The sequence below is a fragment of the Falco punctatus genome, assembly GCF_963210335.1.
Source record: "Falco punctatus genome assembly, chromosome: 10".
NCBI lineage: Eukaryota > Metazoa > Chordata > Aves > Falconiformes > Falconidae > Falco > Falco punctatus.
This window is the reverse complement of record NC_137590.1, coordinates 30709075-30729562: the sequence shown is the minus strand read 5'-3', so window position 1 is coordinate 30729562 and position 20488 is coordinate 30709075. Positions and strand designations below refer to the sequence as shown.

At 41.9% G+C, this 20488-nt stretch overlaps 1 protein-coding gene across 17 annotated transcripts in view; it reads right to left on the bottom strand.

The window, feature by feature from the left end:
- The window catches only part of RIC3 (RIC3 acetylcholine receptor chaperone), a 415628-nt gene that overhangs the window by 393529 nt on the left and 1611 nt on the right, over positions 1 to 20488 (bottom strand). For 16 of the 17 annotated variants that reach the window (XM_080404793.1, XM_080404791.1, XM_080404792.1 and 13 more), the window contains exons 2-6: positions 14078 to 14301; positions 12739 to 12817; positions 10553 to 10646; positions 4442 to 4590; positions 427 to 3339 (exon numbers count right to left, since the gene is read on the bottom strand). In XM_080404793.1, coding sequence (XP_080260919.1) covers positions 2846 to 3339; positions 4442 to 4590; positions 10553 to 10646; positions 12739 to 12817; positions 14078 to 14301 — 1040 coding nt within the window. In that variant the 3' untranslated portion in view covers positions 427 to 2845. The remainder of the gene's footprint in view (positions 1 to 426; positions 3340 to 4441; positions 4591 to 10552; positions 10647 to 12738; positions 12818 to 14077; positions 14302 to 20488) is intronic. The other variant, XM_080404797.1, reaches the window with a different exon arrangement.

The window sequence follows — 20488 nt, the reverse complement described above, 5'->3', positions numbered from 1 at the left end:
ACTAGCTCCGTCAGCACTCTGGGATGAATCCCAGCAGGCCCCATGGGCTTGTGAACATTCAGCTGCTACAGCTGGTCCCCTACAACTCCAGTGTCTGCAAACAAAAAGCTGCTGTTCCCTCAGTCACGGCCCTCCGACTCAGGTACCCGGCAGCCCAAGGTCTACCAATATTATTAAAGGCCGAGGCAAAAAACGCATTGAATGCCTCTGCTTCTCCTTCATCCCCATTAGTCAGATGACCATCTTCAACAAGTATAGGTCCAATGTTGTCTTTAGATCTCCCTCTTGCTATTAACGTACTTAACACTGGCAACCCCTCCCCACACTGATTACAGTTTAAAGGTCTCTCGATCAGCCCCACCAGTTTACGCCCAAAGACGTGTTTTCCCTACAGGGACAGGTGGATCCCGTCAGGTCCCAGCATACCTTGTCTGTTGAAGGCTCTTCCATGGTTTCAAAACCAAGGTTTCGGTGCAGGGGTCAGTCCTGAAGCCAAGTATTGATGTCCTGGGCTCACTCCTAGCTTACAGGAGGATCTGTTCATCACCTTCCAGGCACAGAGGTGAGGCTGACAGGCATCTTCCAACAGACCAGGTTGCTCCAAGCCCCATCCAGCTCGACCTTGAACACTCCCAGGGATGGCACATCCACAGCTTCTCTGGGCAGCCCGTGCCAGTGCCTCGCCACCCCAAGGAGCGGAGGGAGGCAGGTCCTGCAGCCTGCCCTCGTGTGCTGGGTGCCCCGGCCCCTCGCCACCTCCAAGGCATCAGGGTCCTTCCTGGGCTGGGGAGACTGGGAGGGGACAGGGCAGGCCAGATGCAGTCACCAAAGTACCAAACAGGAGCAGGGGAAAGCATTTTTACTGCTGTTTTCTTGGTTTACTGGTGGTTTGGGATTTTTTTAAATAGGGGAGGGGATGAGAAGGAAGGGCTCACCCCACCGTGGCAATGAACACCGTGATGGCTGATGGCGGGAGATGGAAGGGGTGAGCTCGCAGGAGGCCGGTGCGGAGGCTGGGCCTCCCAGCTCACGGCAGCTCCTGCGGCATCGCGGAGGGGAGCCCTGGCACGGCGCAGCGGTGCCCCGGGAGCTGTGCTGGAGGGGGACCCGCCTGCATCCGTCCTTGATCTGCGGGCAGAGTCACCTCCACGGGCTCCACACCATCACCCCATGGTCCACATGGCAGATGGTGCCCCCTGTCTGAGGCCTCCTCTTCCCCTGTGCTCCTGCGGCCACGTGTCCTCTCCCTCACACGCAGATGGGCAGCCACACACTGCTCTGGGACCTTGTGTTTCCAGGCATCCTTGGAACCTGAGGGCCTCGAAGCTCAGCAAATGGCGGGCCAGCTGCCAGGGTCCCCGTGTTTACAGAGCCCAGAGCGAACAGCAGCGAGGCGGCTTGTGACACCAGAAGGCCACTGCAATGGGGACGCGTGTGGCCCAATATGGCTGTTCTGGGCGTTGGGGTCCTGTGGCCTGAAAGACGGTCTCATGTCAGAGAAGGAGGGGGGTCAGGGAGCTGAGGGCTCCTTTCCTGGGGATCACTCCTCTGTGCTCTTCTGCTGCCCCTGGGCACAGGGTCTGCCCTCCGCCTCGCCTCGTGCGCCTGGGCTCCCCTGGACAAGATGGTGGCAGTGGTGTTCTAGGAGGGCCGGGGGTCCTCACTGACCCCCCCACTGACCTGGCTCCCAGGGGCTGGGAAGGGGAAAAGCACCCAGACACCCCACCGGTGCGAAAAGGAGGCATGGCCAGCTGCACAAGGTCTCCTAGCACTCCATAAAAAATTGCTCTTTCCAAGTGTTGCATGGGCCCTTCTCCCCCATCCCGAGCGTGGGGAGGTGCCGTCCCCGCTGCATGGAGTCCCAGGGAGAGGGGAGGAGAGGGTCTGGCATCCTTCAGGCCGCTGTGCCGGCACAACAGGAGGCGTCGGAGGCCACCGAAGGAGGTTTTGGGGGCCTGGAAGATGCAGGGTTTCTTTTCAGTCTGAGGTTCACCCTCGCTCTCTTCCCTACTTTTAAGGACAGACCTTCTTGCTGCTTTTGAGTTTTTTAATCCCCAGGGATATCTTTAGTCTTCTTCTCTGACACAAAGTACGGTTCAATTCCTGCACTCATCTGGGAGTTTCACCAAGATGTTTCACCGCAGCTATGGCAAAGACAAAGAACAACTCTAAACACTTCAGCCTTGCTCACGCTCTTTGTGGAGCACAACATAGATTAGGGTACTGGTGCCGCAGCATGGAGTAAGCTGGGCAGTGGGCTGGGGTAGCGTATGAATTCTGTGGATTGTAGCAACAACAGTTTCTTGGGTGTACAGCAGCAATGACATGTCAGAGTCACGTGTATGACTGTAGTCTGCTCTGCAGATCAGTTAACATTCAGGTAGGAGAAAGAAGGCATCCTTTTCCTTCAGCTTCCTGGTAATCTCATAACTATATAGGGATTGGATTAGTTTTCATAACTAGTAGCACACAAATTTTTTTGAGAAAGATAGACGAGACATTTGGTTAACTCTGGGATGACAAAGGGCAAAACTGAGGACTGTTTCTTCAGAATTAGAAAGGAAAGAATCACAAATACCTGACCTGCATAATCTGCCCCAAGATACCAGTCTCCAAAAAGCAAGGACAAAGCGTTGCTGGCAACGTCATGGTAAGCCACAACAAGACTGGATGGAAGAGGACACTGGCTTCCAGTTCAGGTAGATGATGTGACTGATTTGGTACCACGGGAATGAAGCTGCTACAAGAAGATGAACACAGAGAAGTCTTCACTGGGAACTAAAACCACACAAATGACAGTTTATGACCTCTACATTCATCATCTAGGTAACATCTACTATTGTCCTTATTGCTCAAGTCCTTTTGTGTTGCGCTTTCTCAGTGTGCCTGTTTCATCTGAATCACTGGCCTTCTGCTTCTTCAGGACTGCATTTTCATCTTCCGACTCCACAGACAGGTCCTCTTGGGGTGACTCTTCTGCTTTGCTGCAGCTCTCGTTGTGGAATCCAGCATTCTCTGCTATAACAGCAGGATCATCACCCTGATAACAACAGCAGCACTCCTCGCTGCTTTGGCTATGATGAAGGTCCCCCTCCTCTTCGCTGATGCCAGTGACCTCGTCCTTTTTCTGCATTAAATCATGACCGCCCCTTCCCATGGTGAGATCCATTAGCAGCGTTTCATTGCACAGATGTTCCTCATCTTCTGTGCCCTCCATTCTTTCTGCCAGCTCTTCTGCAGAGGGCTGGCTCGGGTCAGGGTAATCTACAAGGATTGTGTCCTGTTTGCGCTTGAAGCAACCAGAATTGTCATAGACAGGATAGGTCTCTTCTGGATAACCTTAGGAATAAAGTGATACGCAGCTTGAAGTGTTATCAGAATTTAAAAGCAGTACTGACTTCAGTGGTGGATGCACAAGTTTGTTAGAACAGTTGTTTTTAGCACTGCCAGTATGAGTGTCATCTATTTAATGCCATGTAAATGTCACAGTATTAAATCCATAGCGAGAATGTGCAAAACATGACTTCTTGGGAGATAATGAGAAAACTCCACTTATTTTTAGGGAACCAGGATATCAACCCTGACTTTCAGGAGTGACTATCTTAGCCTTGCTGAAAGCTATGGCAGACTAACAGGTGAAAATTGCATGTCTTATATCTTTAAATAGATCCTTTTCTTTTTGTTTCTGCCTACAGACTGAGTGAAGACTTTCACTATAAACAGCATTATTTATGAAGCTGAAAAAAACAGGTATGTCAACGACTTTGTGCATTTCATTTTAGAAAATGCATCATGAACTTGACTTCAGAAAACAGAGCTTGAGGCCACTGTTTATGCTTTAGGTTTTAGATCATTTTTGAAAGCTTCTTAAAGAGCAAGGAATTAAGTCTGCATTTAAAATTATAATAGTGAGCAACTCAACTAGGATATCTTGAAAACACATTTATGTAACAAGTAAGCATCAAGTAACAGAAAGGACATAAAAATAAAGAATTTTTAAAGGACAGGCTTCCTGCAGTTGGCTTTTATAACACTGGAGCAAAGAAAGAATGACTAATCAGTAGTAAAGTTATCCAAAACATATTGAATCTGATTTCCAAGGGGTTTATGATTTTGCATGAAATCTAGCTCAGCAAGGAAAGGGAAAAATAGAAACCTTCAGCAGCCAAGACCCAGCAGCAGATGGAGCATATGTGAATATTCATATGCCACTTTTGGCAGCAGATAGTGTAGTGTTTACACTAAAGGAAATGCTGGATGCTTCAAAATTTATGTTCTTTCTATTATGGTTGGAAAAACAAACCATCTCTTGGAAAGTTTTGAAAACTGACTTCTGAAAAGGAAGGATAAAGCTAACAACATTTTTTGAAAGGATCAGGGACTAAGTAATCCTTATTCAATTTTTCTCATCAGAGTAATGGTAAGAAAGGCTCTTGCTTACCTTCCCAATCCTCCATGTAAGGAGCTTCTTCAGCTTCCTTCTCAGGAGAGATGCCATCTATGAATTTTCCTTCCTTCATAACTCTAGTAATTTCTCGGAGTTGCTGAAGTAGCCTTTTTTCCTGGTCTGTTGTAACATTCTGAGTCCTGCTAGAAAATATTAGACACCAGTATTCAGTCCGCTATTATTACAAACTACTAACAGAGTTTGAATCCAACTGTTTGGTCCATCCCAGAAGCGCTGTCTGAAGAATCCTGGCTGCAGTATGATCACTATAATCATCTACCTGCATGTGGTCTGCACTTCAGCTCAGTATAAAGGTTTATATGCATTTATATCCATTTATCCAGAAAGCCTGAAAATTTAAAACAGGTAAAGGAAGGCAGGTACAGCCAATGTGAGCGCAAGATGAAAGTGGCACACAAGCAAGAGTTGTGGCGCAAAAGACACTAGAGAAATTTAGGTGAGAATTAGAAGGTCATGCCTTGCTTGAAGCATTGTAAGAAAATGCATTTCAGAACCTATGCAACATTTAAAACAACTTGTGGGGCTGATCAAAACGTCTCACACAGACATTAGTCTCAAGAGTCTAATAGTCTCTTATGACCATTAAAGGTATTAAATTTTCAAGGCCTCATTAAGAAATTTCAGTTGCACAAATCATCATGTTATTATACCCTGTCAACAATGCTGCCTGGAGGGGAGCTGGGAGGAGAAACAGGAAGGAAGATTTAAAAACGAAAAGGTGTTACATTTAACTTGCCCTTTAGAATTAGAGGGAGAGTGGGAGAGGACCGAGATTTTTATCCAGTTAAAAGCTAACTCTGACTGGTTCTACACTGCTGATTCTAGTAATTACTACTGCTCGGGTAATGCAATTACTTACTGTTGTAACATAACTGCTTCCAACAGATAAGATCATGTAGTTATTACATGTTATTTTCTCTGGAATAAACAGCCTCCTAAAAATCTAATGGACAAAAAAGGTGTATTCAGAGGGTGGTGATCTGAGCTCTACTACCTCAGCAGGTCAGAATAAGACAGACACTGGCTGTACCCGGGGGTTAAAACAGTTCTGACTGTTGTGCTTGTTTCATCTTGAGTTTCAAGGCATTCTTGACCAGGTGTTTGATCTCTGCGTAAATGCCAGCTCAAGGCTCTCAGGGGACTGAGGAACTACTCCAGTGCTTTTCAATCTCGCCACGTTTTAGGCAGGACCTATTAATGCCCCTAGTTACTCAGAAAGGGTGGCCCTCGGCATGCACAGAATGCTGAACTGCAGGCAGTATGTGAAGTCAGACAGATGACCTCTGGTGATCTCCAGACCATCAGACAGACTATCTCCAGGCTTAGACAGCTAGCTGCTCAGTGGATCTTAGGGGTGAGATGGGAAGACGGGAGCAGGAAAGATATCAATGACTTTGGAGTTAGGTGATCAGTATCTACCTAAACCTTGTTTCAGGCACCTGAATTCTCATAAGCGTGAAAACTTGCAGTGTCCATCTTCAGTTTTTCCTCTAACTGCCATGACTGCAGCAGCACTTCATTAGGCACTTTGTGCTACTCTACATATACGGGACTGATGCTCCACCAAAAGCAGCAGTCATACTGGTTTAAAGCCAAAGAGATTAGCATCATACTGCTGGTTTGTGCGATGGTGATCAAAGTGCTGACCCTGGGCTAGACTTTGTGCACAGCTGCACGCACAGCTGCCTGTAACTGAACTTAGCTCAGGAGCAGGCCCACTGGTTTCATTAGCAGCTAACCAGATTAATTTGCTTGACTGAGATCACAAGGCTAATCATCACTTCCCTGTCGTTCCCCTAAGGGGCACTTTGCCTCACAGTTTGAAAACCTGATACAGCCCCAATGCTATATGGAGGTCGCACCGAGTCCCCTCGAAGTTGCAGTGGCGGTTTGTTCCACAGAACAAGCGAAGGCATGAGACAGCATCTTCTCAAAAGCCTGGGCTATGCAGATTGTAGAATCTGAGATGTGAATTAAGAGACACACAAAAAGAAATGGTTTCATCAGCTAGCTGCCTTTGACAGAAGCTGTAATAGACCTGCCAAACTAATCCTCCTTTTATAGACAAAAAGTGTATGTAATTTGAATATATATCATCTGGATGAAGACAGAGAGGCCTATCTGTTTAGCACAATGGGGAGATATGTTAGCTCAGATGATAGGATCAATCAACGCAGCTGCATCACTGTGGCATTTCATATAGGAAAATTCCTAATATGCTGGACACTCCCATTAGAAAGCACTACTGCCTTACTGCAACACAAGGGCTCTGTGTTTCAGAGCACTGCTCCTTCATACACCTTGCTTAAAAGACATTTTCCCTCTAGAGAGAGAGAAACCAAAGCCCATGCACTATTTCTACTTCATTTAAGGCCTCTAGGAAGACTTACTGTAGAATGCCGGCAATGTGTAAGACATCTGGCTGCCTGCATATGGGAGATTTACCAGAGTAAAATGCACTTATGAATACTAAGAAGACAACAGATGCAAAAGGTTTACAGTGTAAGAAAAGGTCATTATTTTTGCTCTGTGTGTTTGTACCTCCAACACACCTATTACTTTTCATAGTGGCAATGCTTATGTTTTGTAAAGTCCCAAAGTGCTCACTAAGAGGTAAAGTAAAGGTTTCTTATCCTTACACTGAGATGAGAACATTTCCCAAAGAGCTATCATGACTGCAGTGGAAATCCGTAATCTAACGTGGTATCTCAGACATGTCAACTGGTATTTTTTTGCTTCATAAACTTAAAAGAATCTCTATTAAATTGCAGGTATAGCCCAAAAATGGCACCCCACAGAGTACAGCCTCTCACTCACTCTCTCCTCCATATCACATTTGCTCAGTTTATGGTAAACACTTCAGTTTTTCCAGCTGACAGTCTGGTAAACAGGACTTTAAGAACAAATAATTGAGCTGCATTATTTCTCTCTCTAACCTAATTACCAGACATCAAGATTTTTTTTTTTTACAAGAGCGTATTGTACAATACTCTCATTGAGAAAAATATTTACAAGTATTCTTCAATTTAAAGTGGTTTCAAAATGCCGTATTTTACAGACAGTGGTGAAAAGAATATGGGTAACAAAGACATCTGTGAGAATGGGTAGGGAAACCTTTTTTACCCATTATATGACTGTCCCAACATTGAAACACTCTGCTAAAAGCCTGGAAAAAAGCAATATACATGCTTTTAATGCAGAGAGCCCTATACAACCATTGATCAAGTCTTTATTTCTGAATCGTCACATTCCCAGCAAGGTTCCTCATCTCTGCTGACAGACGCTGGACTATGTTCAGGTCTAAATTTAGGAAGCAGACATACTGAGGTCCCCCTCAGTGATGAGATGTGATGATAAATTACAAAACTGCATAATCTGAATTTATAACCTGTTGAAAAAAAGAGCTGGGAGGAGTGCTAGATCTTCTCAGAGCTATGAATCATTATATCCTTAGGCACTATGTGCTTACCCACTTAAGTGTGTGCATTAGGTAACAATTACCTTTATCCATCTCTTAGTTTATGTTTGGTTATGTTGCTGAGGACCCAGACAGGTAGATCCTTCTTTCTCTTGCTTTCTCTACCTTGCTTCTAGTCCTTTCTAATACATGCCACAACCTACTAAAAGTATTTTTCTTGTACTTTCTGAAAGCTTTGCATTTCTGCAAGGGGCTTTCTGTACTTAAAGCTGTAGCAATTCCAACTGGTACGCTAGTTTGGAAGGAGGTCTCCTTGGTTGGTTTGGAGGTTGGTCTTCAAACCTCATCAAAACAAAAGGGAATCCAAGTTTCTGCCTGCCTACCTTCTACAACACAGGGCAGGACAGTATTAGCTATCCCATCTGAGAAAACCAGCTAATAGTATTGAGAGATCTTCCAGCCTCACTTCACTCAAATGCTTTTGACAGAAAAAGAAATGAGCAGGACAAGCCACAGCAAGAAAACACATACACTTGCTACAGAAGAAAGCAGAATAAAATCATACAGCACACTATGTGTTATTCCTTTGAAAGAGGATTTCTTCCTATGGTATAGTATTATCTGAGAATAAACTGTCCTTCCAAACTTACCTGGATTTCAAAAGCAAAGTTTTTTTTGACAAAAATATACAAAATTAGAATGTCTTTGGATTCTAAGAATCTCCACCAGAAGGAGGAAGCCAGGATGAATCCTGGAGCAGTTCAGCCAGGAGAATGCTCCTGAAATATAGTGAGAGGACACCGAGGCATGAGCTCAGACCTCAGCACTATTACAAACACTGTGTGCTACAGTGATACATTGCTTTTTGTGACAATGCAAAATACATCCTTTGGTTTGTTTACCAATACTTCACTTGGCAGGCTGGGAGTCACTTTGCCACATCTAGCGGGCCATGGTCTCACCTGGCGTCTTTCAGCATTAGTTTAATTTTGATACGGGTTGTTTCTTTCTCTGCCTTTTCTGTTTTAAGGATTTCTGTTTAAGTGCATGTTAATAAATGCTGCTCAAGTAAATTTGTTCTCTTCCTCTTTCCTTTTTATTTAAATCTATCAACAACCAGATCGAATAAGCCTAGCACTGTATTCCGTACTTTAATCACACTTTCTAATCATACATTTTGTTTTAAGACATTCATCCAGTATTACTGAACTTAAGAGTATCACAGTGTAGATTAAGAAAGCTTCAAAGTCTGTGTGTATTTGAAAAACAGTTATTTACTCCATCTAGAGGTACTCTTCCCCTTCTCTTTAGAGGCTACATATAAAATTCTGTATTAGATTCATATTCTGATTTCCCCTGAGGCCTTTAGATCCATCTATATAAATAGTTTGGTTGAACAAAGAAGGGAAGTTCTACTAAATAGAGGCTCTGAGCCAGTAACACAGAGTGGAACAAATACTGGATCAGACCCTAAATCCATTTTCTCAGCAAAAAAATATCCTATCCTGAGTGTCAGCACAGTATCTGGGCAGCTCATAAGCCTATTTCTGGCAGCTTAAAGCTATGCGTAGAGCACTGTGTTAGCTCTACAAAACAGAGGTGAGTAATAGCCAAAATAGTATCCTTCTGTTTCACGAACCTAAGCAGGGCAGCTTAGGTGTTCTCCTGATGGAGCCTGGCCTAACGCAGGCAAGGCTGGCACCTTGTCTTGCTGAGTGCAGCCGCAATACAGGGCAGGTGCAACGTGGGAAAACTATACACTCAAAGAGAATGTGGTTTGAAGCTTAAATGAACATAAGGTGCACGTTTGGCACAGAACTGTTCCTGCAGAATGGGTTAAAACAAGCACTGGCTGGTCCAGACAAAGTTAACATGCGTTTCAACCTCAACAGCTATCTTTTTTGCTTGCAAACATCATTTCAACGTTCATGGTATTCAAATTTTCAAACACTGCAGTTACACATTATCCTATTGGTGTGTTGTTACACTCCTTCTGAAAAACATATAGACCAGAGTTTCTTTATAATGTAGAATAGCGATCTCAGATTTATAGCAAACATTAACAAACATAGTATTTTTTTAAATCCTGATTTTGCAACTCTTTTTTTACCTTTATATTTAGAAGCAAATGCATGGATTTACTGGTTACAAGGTGGAACTAAGTTATGGAATCAGATTATTATACAAATCTGCCCTTAAAAAAGTATTTTATGGATATTCTAACAGGCATTTCCATAGATTATAAGAGCACTTCCATTTAGAAAAATAATCCATAGAACTGGAAAATAACATAAAAGAAATGGCTTGCTTAGGCATCATTCAGAATACTACTTTGGTCACGTAAGCCAGGTTGTTTCATATACTTTAAATGTAGACATTTTATTTTCTGTTTACACAGACCTGTCATTATCTTCCAAATAACACACTGTACAAAGGGGGAGGGGAGGGACAGTTGCTTTTCTGTTTAAGGAAAATGATGATGGAAAAAATTATTTTGAAAACAGATGCTGGAAAGACAAAAATGGCAGAACAACAAGTGTGATGTGTAAAATCAAATCCCTACAATGTGAAATAGCAATCAAAATGCTATTTTAATATAGCCAATGTAAGTTTAATTTCTAATCAGAGCAGAATCTCTCCTTAAAATGCTGTAATTTGAAACATACCTGTCATAGTTAGGTCCCACTCTGTTGATTAATTTTTCCATAGCTTCTTCCGTCTCTCTCAGTTTTTCCTGGAGTTGAGTAAGCTCATAGTCAGCTGTAAAGCGAACAAAATCCCAAGATCTGTCAGTAGGAGCTTTGAAAATGTATCATGATCACAGGTAGCATATGCTGCACCAAACCAAACTGGCTGTGAGGAAACTAACACATGCAGCTTAAAGAGTTCTACCTACTTTTCCTGGTATAAGAAGGTGAAGACTATTGCCAATGGTAATAAGCCACACAGAAAGCACTTTCTTTCAATGGCTCCCGAGCAACCTCCCAATACACGGAGTGAGTAGGCCACTGTAAATGCCATGGAGATTAAAATTAGGGAGAAGAAAATATCTTTTGGAATTTCCCTGTTAAGTCCTTTGAAAAGAAGACAAAGGGGCACCTGAGCATTTTCTAACGAGTCTAAGTTTGAGAAACTGTACCTTTATCAAAAAGAATAAAATTCATGGGCCTGATGGCATCCAACCCTGCACAGGTGTGCCAGAGTAGGCAGTGAGGGCTAACAGTCTGCCAGGCTTACCAGGATGAACAACAGCTAGCCACACAGTGTCTGTCTGGAGAGAAAAGCACAGTATTCCCATGGGTGCACTTTTTTCAAAAAATGTGTCAATAGTGCAACAGCAGACACACATGCATATGTGCAGGAACACCCGTATTGGCGTTAATTCAGCCAAAAGTGTTAACTGTAAAGATGCAACAGCACGTATGTCAACAAAAATGCTTGAGTTCCTTGTTTGGCTTTTGTAGCTCATGCTCAAAATTCTATTGCTGAGACTTCATTGTTCCCCACTGCCAGAAAAAAATGAAACCAGCCCGGGTTACTTAAATACTCAGCTGCTAAGTGCACACGCATTTAAGCAGCACAAAGGCACAATGGAACTCCAACATAGCAGGAATGGAGAAAGCCATCCACAAACATCCTGCCTTTAGAAAGATCTCTATTCTGCAGAGAATGTCATTACTTACTTAATCACTGATGTCATTATTTTGCATGTCTGACACTTTAAAAATAGAGGAAGGGAAACTGGCAAAGAGAAAGGAAATTACTTCCTCCAAGTCACTATATAAGTGGTGACTCAGTTTTCAGGTTCCTAGCCCAGTGACTTGTCCCTTGCTCTGCTACAGCTTGTCATGAATCCTTTGGGAATACAAAGAGCTCTAGAAAAAGGCAGAGTAATTTCCATCACCAGTTCTTCGGGTTACAATGACGGTAAATGTTTAACTTACTGCGAAGTTAGTTTCTCTTGCCAACCATTAGAGAAAAAAAATACAATTATCGTTGCTAATAAATTGCACAAAATTGCCAGGCACAATGCAGTGCAAGTACACTGAAAATACAATCTACAGCACTGAGTACATTAGGTATTCCTAATATATGCATTAATGTCAAGATAATTACAGATATGTTAAGAGAATTACCTTACTGCCAGCACTTTCTGTAAAGCCCTAAGTACTTTTCTTTCCTTTTACAATTTAGCCAGCTAAACACAACACATTTAAATAATATTATGGTAACTACCCATCTGATCTTAAATAGTAAGCTTATGAATTTATCTAACCAATGTCTACAAATAGTTGGATCTATCCCACCGATGCTTAGGTAAAATCAAAATAACATTTCAGAATACTCTTTGCTTACTTTATTGCACTCATGAAACCTTTAAGCATTGCAAAAAGAGAAGGGAAAAAGCAGGGAAGTGTCTGGTGATGGCGAAGAATTCACAAATTCAAAAAAATTAAGCTAGCTTTTAATATCTTTATATACTATTACTAGAATATTACCGATTATAGAATAATTATAGATGGACATCCTATTACCCATTTTTAATCATTAGCTATATAGTTTTTCAGCAAATCCGTGCAGTTAATTCAGTGAACCTCATGAAAAGCCATTGCTTCCAGCAGGGCTTGGGATCAGGCTACTATCGCAGAGTCTCATTAGCTGAATAAGATTAGAAAGAGACTGTGCAGTAATTCACTTTAATTCTTGCTCACTCCAACACAGAAGCTTCTGGCTTGCTCTTTACAGGGGGTGACAGCAGCTTTACAGTGTGCCCAGAACCTGCAGAACCCAATTTGACCATGCGTCTACAGAGTCAGCAGCTACACAGATAGAACTCAGAAGTCATACTCACTGATCTTCCTCTTCATGTTTCCAGGTGCAGCAGTAGGGCATTTCCGCTCTCCAGCAGCAGTTTTTCCCTTGGAAGCCAGCTGATGAGTGAAAAAAGATGACCTTTCTATGAGTTACTACAATAGTAGTATGTAAGCCCCAAAGGCAACAGAAAAAATGATAGAAAACTAAAATATGCCAGAAAGTAACCATGGAAAAGCACGCCCAGCAGCAAAACCAGACAACCATGAAACATGCCTGGGAGATCTTGCCAGCTGAAAATTCCTGAAAGACACTTGGCACAAATGATATTTTTAAGCATAGTGAAAGCATAACTCATCAAGAATAATTTCATTTTAGAATGTTTATCTGTTCCACTCTCCCTGCATATAGGATTGAAAAAAACGCATTGGGCAATTATTGTGAAATAAAGAAAAGGTTCTGAAGGAATTATATGTGACCCTGCTTGCCCCTCTTGCAACGCTTTCTGCCACTATTCCTTACCAACTTTGTACCTGCAGCAAAGATAGCAGCTGGCTCTGTAAGGAAGCTGCAGGCTCTCCATTTCTTTTGCCTTCTCTGTGTTTGACCAGTTCAGTCAATTCACTATGTTCTTGCCTGTCTCTATCCAGAGCAGGCTCAACTGTCTGGACACCGCTCAGTCTGGATTCAGTCCCCCATTCAAAGGAAAAAGCATCTGCACAAGTCCCCTTGTCCCTCCTCCCATACATGCAAGTCACATCTGTGTAACAAAAAGCTATGCGGAGTTCAAACCACGTGTGAAACACTGGAGGGGAATTTGGGCTGTGCTTTTTCAAACTAGCTTTCAACCAGTTCCTCAGCTGGGGTAGTTCCAGCCTAGTCAATAAAGCCTTACAAACTCCCATTCTCCAACAACGTGGTGCTTTTGTTCCAGAAGCTAAGCTGTAACTGTTCTCTCTCTCCCACTTTAAATGCATAACACAATATGTGACATGAACAGTATACATAATATGTAGTCATACATAATAGAAAAGAATACTATATGTACATTCAAAATTAACCTAACATTGTTCTAGACATACCCATCTTCCAGGGGGAAAAGAAAACCCTTAAAAAAAACTCTAAGAGGTCAGAGGCCAATATAGGATGGCAGCAACCCATCCCTGCATTCTTAGCCACAGTCTTCGCAAAAAACACAGGATACACCAAACTTTGAACCACCAGTCAAAGGTCCAGCATAAGCATAACATAATAATAATATGTTACTAAGCATAAAATAACAGCTGAAATGGAGCCAGGTACAGAAATGGGACTATCATTTCTGTTTTGAGGTTTTTTAGCTGTTATTTTCCTGACTTTGCTATTTATGTTGGTCTTACCTTAAATAAAATGTACAGGATATATAAGAAGATGCCAAATCCATATATAGGGATAATCTGTCCCACAAGACCTCTTCCAGTTCCACCAGTGCTTCCACCACCACCTCCACCTGCCTTGGCTTTGGCAACTGCTTCAGCAAGGTGAGACCTTGGAAAATGAGGGGCAGCTCGGCTGTCGGGAGTGGCCTGGTAATGCATCCTCGGTGGAAAGCGATTCAGCTTCCCTGAAAAAAAACCCATAACCATTATTTTTCTTCCATTACTTTTCACCTTTTTACATGCAGCCTAAAACTGCAGCAGATACAGTTGACCTATTTTTCCTACTTTTAAATGCACCACCAGTGATGAGTAAAATAACGTCTAAATACTATGTCTGTAAACTCAGTCCTCAGATTAGGACTAAGTTTACAGATACATATGCAGTGCTAGGACTTAGGTATGCACAATTACTCTCTTGATTTCAAGAAGAGCTGGCAGGGTAATTAACAAAACATGGATTTTAACAGGTATATATACTTGTCTAAAGACCCTATGAATCAGCATCCCTAACAGGATGAAAACCCGAACTTTTACTTCCAGTTCTCTTCACAAAAAAATCCCAACAACATACCAGTTTACTGCTGCCAGCCTGATATTTCAATATTACACAGAGGCACGTTAATGCATGAACCACTATCCATCTAACATCCTGATACATGACTGCAGTGTTTGCACAATAGAGATTTTTGGCTGCTGCTGTAAGAAATAGTATTTTACCTGATTTTATCAAATGGGTTATGAAAGATAAAGAAAAGTGGTGGCACCTCAAACTGTTCTTCTTAAAAGGTGTTAAGTAAAGCAATATAAAACAGGAGATTGAATATAGCTTGGGACATACTTTCTTCGGCATTTCAGAGGGGGAAGAAAGGGTCTCAAGCCTTGGAAGAGGGAAGGATAATTTAAAACAAGAAAGGGGAGTGAGCATAAATAGATGCAGGGATGTTAGAGTAAGACTGCAGAGAGCCTGAATCCGTGCTGCGGACAATTTCATTCAACTGGAAGGCTCCAGAATCTCGATAGATCTAAGCTCATGCATTATTCTATTTTCTTGCTGCCATCAATTCAACAACTTTGCCATGAAATTCACTATTTTACTCCTCTGTGTACTTGACATCCTGCTTTCTATCTCCATAACCAGCTTGGACTTGCACCTGTACTCCCTTCCACTGACTGGAACTGAACAGAATTACTCAGCTACTCTGCCACCGAGTCTGGCAATGGGAGACATTGGATGGAAGCACCAGAGATGGGGACTGCCAGGCCAGGCTGCAGCTCACGCCCGATGCCAGCTGCAGAACTCCCCCTCCCTGGCACGCAGCAGGAATGCTGGGCAGCCTGGACACTGCTCACTGGCGCTGGGGCAGGCTACACGCACTTGAATCAAGCAAGTGAAAAACAGGTTTGAAATAGCATTGAAAATAACTAACTTTATTTCTGTGATTACCCAGCTGCAAATATTTTTATGAGAAGCAAGACGAGAAAATCAGATTAAATTAACATTTGCTCTTGCTAGGAAACACCATCATAGGCAGCTAAATTCCCGAGCACAGAAAATTACAGTAAATGCATGTTAGGAAGTGATACCAACAATTTGTGAAGTTCTACTATTAAAAACACATTTTTCTTGCAGGTGATGGCATACATTCTTTGAGTGCTGCAGGCTCTAGTGAAACTGCCCACTTATATACCACCACTGACCAAAACCACTCTCAGATTAGCTCAGGCTTAACTTTGAGGAAGCTGTTTTCATGCACCTTTAGTGAATTATTCAAATTCTGTGATGGAAAGCATAGCTATTTACCAGAAAGTCCCACTGCTCCAGCAGGAATGCCCTGTAGCAGTAGGTCACTGTGGAAACAAGTGTGATGTGTAGAGAGCAGTATCACTGCCGTGGGGATGAAACAGCAGGGTAGATAAACCTTTGTAAAACATCTTACACTCTTGCCAATATTCTTTATGAAAAAAAAAGAGGTGAAGCAAGCAGAAAATAATTGACAAAGGTGAAACTGTATTTAAAGGGAACAGTTCTCTAAATTATCCACAAGGCCTTGTTTGTGCTTTAAAAGAATCAATTCAATTAAAGATAATCAGGCCAAGGGGATACATACTAGTCATTTCATTATGAAAATAATTTTAAAGGGTATTTTCATGGCTCTTGCTTCTAAATCTTCCCTGTTTATTTTTAAACTTTTACAATTATTTCCTTATAAAAATATAATTTTCCATAGCTTTTTATAGCAAATGTACTGCAAGTTATAGAGGAAATTGATGGCACAAGCAACTTAAAAGCAACATATGCACACAGCTGTCAAATACACAGTATATAAATGGAAAGGCACAGCAATTCAGGTGCCACTGTCAACTGAACAAGATACCTTCTGCTACTGCAAACCCCAACACCCTCGCACACGCACTGGTAGGTGACGTGACTGGATTCCACATTTCCAGGGATGAAACACCACTTTCCAATGGAGATGACAACATATTCTCCACCAATAAAATCAAGTGATGCTTCTACATGAGCACAGGATAGCACATGTCAGCCCTTGTTTGCTGCACCATCCGGTTGCCAGTGCTGATGGTGAGTACTTCAACAGGAGATTTTCCATGCTGTGGGCAGCACAGACAGCTAACCTCCATTTAGGTTTGAAGGGTGCCACAGTGCTGCTCTGCTCTTGAAAGTTTCCCAACTCCCCTGGGACAGCCCAAGGGCTGCGTTCACACAGACCTGACAGCTGCACATCCTAACTCCACCAAATACACCCTACCGGGCTCTGCAATCTTTTTACCCAAGGTTTACTCAACATATTTAACAGTTTGTTAGTTTTAATGCTTCAAATCAACTTTGCAAACCCGCTACAGGGCAAGCAGAGCACATTTTGCCTAATCCTGTCCCTTCAGTAGTCCAAAAACTTAATTATGCCCCAGGTAATGTTTGTGTTGTTTAAGAGACTGTAGGTTTTTGAATGTAGATGAAGCCCTTAATAGCAGTATCACGTTAGAATTATTGTGGATTTTTTAATCTTTTAACAATATTAACACTGAACTGAAAAAAGCAGATCTTAAAAAGTGTATCTACATACTTTATACTGTATAGCACACCTAATAGAACAGCCAACCAGCTGATGATATTCAGACCATCCAAATATCTTTTTCCCAAGAAAGCTGTTACGTGCTCTACCTAATGGGGTTTAGGAATTGCTACTAAGCCCAACCTGACTATTTATAAAGTGTTTTAGACTTCAAGCTATTGTACAATTCAGCAAATCTTAGTCTAGATAGTATGTCTTCCTGCAACATCTGACCAGCTCTAAAATGCTGGGATACATACATGTATCATAAAAAAAATAAAAGTTTGACATACAGTACATATGGGCTGTTGCTACCTAAGTTTGCATTGCATTGATCAGGAGACCTATGATACATGACTTCATTTATAAAATGTGCATGCTCTTCAGATCCCAGGAAGCGTAGGAGAAGGGTTACAGACAGGCAATGGCAGTCTGGGAAGCATGTGACTTGCCCAAGTTGACAGCAAAGCAAAGTATGCTATTCTCGCCGCTCCTCAAATCTCAAAGCTGCTCCTCAGGGGCACAGCACCCACAGCTCTGCTCATGCTCTGCAGAAGGCACTTTGCCTTTTTTCTATGCTTGTATCCCAAAACCATGGTTACACTACGTTGGTTTGGAAATGCTAAGACTAAATGTGGGTTTTTTCCAAGTTAGACAGTTCCTATTCCTTATTGTGCATGCAAAACCAACCAACCAAAAAAATACAGCCAAATCACAGAAAGAACAAAGATGTTTTGCAAAAGCTTTAACTGAAAGAACACATGCCAGTGTGATATGGAACTATCCTCCTGCCTCAGCAATGCAAATTCCCGTCCTCAAACCTGTCTTCAAACTGTACCCCAACTCCCATGTTTACAGGTGCTTAAGTGCCCCTAAGCATTTGAAGATGACTTTAAACAACTTCAGCCCTGCTCAGCAGTGTATTTTCATAAAACATTTATCTTCGTGCTCTCTCTCTCTTGGGGCAATGAGATTAATTGGCCCAAGGTTTCTAAAGCTGCAAGTGCCAACACACAGAAAGACACACAGACTCCATGATAAAGTAACCTGATCTCTAGATGGAAAGTGTCCTTGGTTTTCTTGCATAGTCTCCCTGTTTGGTGTAATAGCTTAGAATAATCCATACAGAAACTGTTTTCTTGACATTTAATCTAAATTCTCTTTCAAGCCACTCTACCATATCTGCTGCTATTCCATAACACCCTCTAATTTCCCCAACACCTCTGTTCACAGAAAGCCCAAGTAATTAATCCTTTTTTATAACACTACACGGTCACATTCAGTTCATTTTCGAGGTCACTCTCCATTTCAGTATTACACACTATCACAACACCGACATTTAAGATTTTTTACATGTGCAGTGATTTATATTTTTCTTTCCTAAATCTGTGTAGAAATACTTCTCATCCTGGCAGACAGTGAAACATCAAGATGTGCTAGACAAACAGTATACATTCATTTAGTTCTTGCTCTTTTACTGACATTTACAAAATAGCTCTAGCTGGGTTCTCAACAATGCAGCTTTAGAAATCCACCCTAAAAAAAAGGTTAGAAGGAATAACAGTTTTCAAATCCTTACTTTAAACCAGTGCACAGGTGTTTTTAATGGACACAGTCAAACGCCTGAACATTTCTGATTAAATACTGCAGGTGGGAGGTTAAAAAGGAAAACACAAAACCTACCCAAAACAGAAACATCTTAATTTTCTTCAGTAAGGACATCTGCAAGCATCTGATGTGCACATTGCACAAATCCAAGCTGGGCAGAGACGTCACCTGAACACTCCTGTATTTCTCCTGTAAAACTGATGCGACTTGATTGTTCTTACTGCAGAATATACACCTATTGTCATGGAGCTGTAAGGTTTTTCTTAAACTACCAACTTAGAGAGTAGCTTTATGAAATGCATGGCATATATTTACGAACAATAGACTTAAAATTAATTTTTAAACTGCTAGTACCTCTTTTTTCCTCTTTTCAAAAATATTTAAAAAAAACAATTCTAATGCCTGTCCATGAAGTAAACTAGAAATGTGATACATTCATAGTAAGTTCTTTAAGTAAGTTTTTTCATACACATTAAACTGTTTCTGTGAAAAAGAACTCCGTCTGAAAGATATTAAATTCTATAGGGCTATGCATACCATTTTCCTGGAAGAGACCTCTGAAAATGGCTTTATTAGAGAAAGCACTATCCCCATGCTTAAAGCCTGTTTCAATAAAAAGTCTTCTGCTAACAATGAGTTCTAACAAATGGTAGTAAACTTTAAGACTGTTTTATTCAGAGGCATTTTGCCCCCAAGACTACAATAAGCACTTTATTAACTTCAAGAATGACATGATTACTTCAAGCCTCTGAAACTTCTGTCAGGTAACTGCAGTTATCAGTTCACTGAAGAAGATGACTAATGACAGAGATATGAGTTGAACTGTTCCATCAAGATTTATTCTTCCAATAAAAAAATAACTTCAGGTGAAATAAAGTTTGGTCTACAGAGCAGGTGTAATGAAATTCTTGCTATCAAATTGAAAATATGGACTGTAAATTCTCATCTGAAATGGATCATCTGAGGTGAGGTATTACATCCAAAGCCAAAGACAGGTGCTTGGGGGCAACAGAGGAGCATGCTGAGTGCTCGCTCTGCACCAGGCACACACTAACTTGTACTGTACTGGCATCTCCTGCAGGATGATGGAAAGAGCATACCACACATTGATGATGGAAAGAGTATTTATATTACCTATTCTAACTGTTGCTGTGATTAGTCAACTTATGACAGCACTGCTTAAGCCAGGCTGTGCTAGAACAGATAGGAGCATCATTCATCAGACAGGTATCACTGAAAATAATTTGGGGGCAAGTTTTTTGTTGGGTTTTTTTTAAAAAAACACCTATTTTTTCTGTCAGATCAATTCAATACAGTCCATCCTGCAGCCAAAGAAAGAAGCACCAGAACATCAACTGACAACTGCCTAAGACCGCTCTGCTGTGGGAAAAGTTTGTCAAATACCCATCATCTGACGTCACCACGGGATCAGTCAGGAGGTGCACAGGTACCACCTCACAGAGAGCCTGCTCCCATCCCTGCTTCAGGCAGGTGACTCCACAGACCTAACCGAACCCCCGCAACCATCTGCTGGGGGCCTTTGCAGGGCCCAGCACCATGCCCTGTACTGCTCTTTATGTGCTACCAAAAAAAAAAAAAAAAAAAAAAAAATCAGTGACCATTCAGGTTTTCAGTATTAAGAAATTCTGCAATTAAACTGTAAACCTGTAGATCTACAGTGCTGATGAACCTA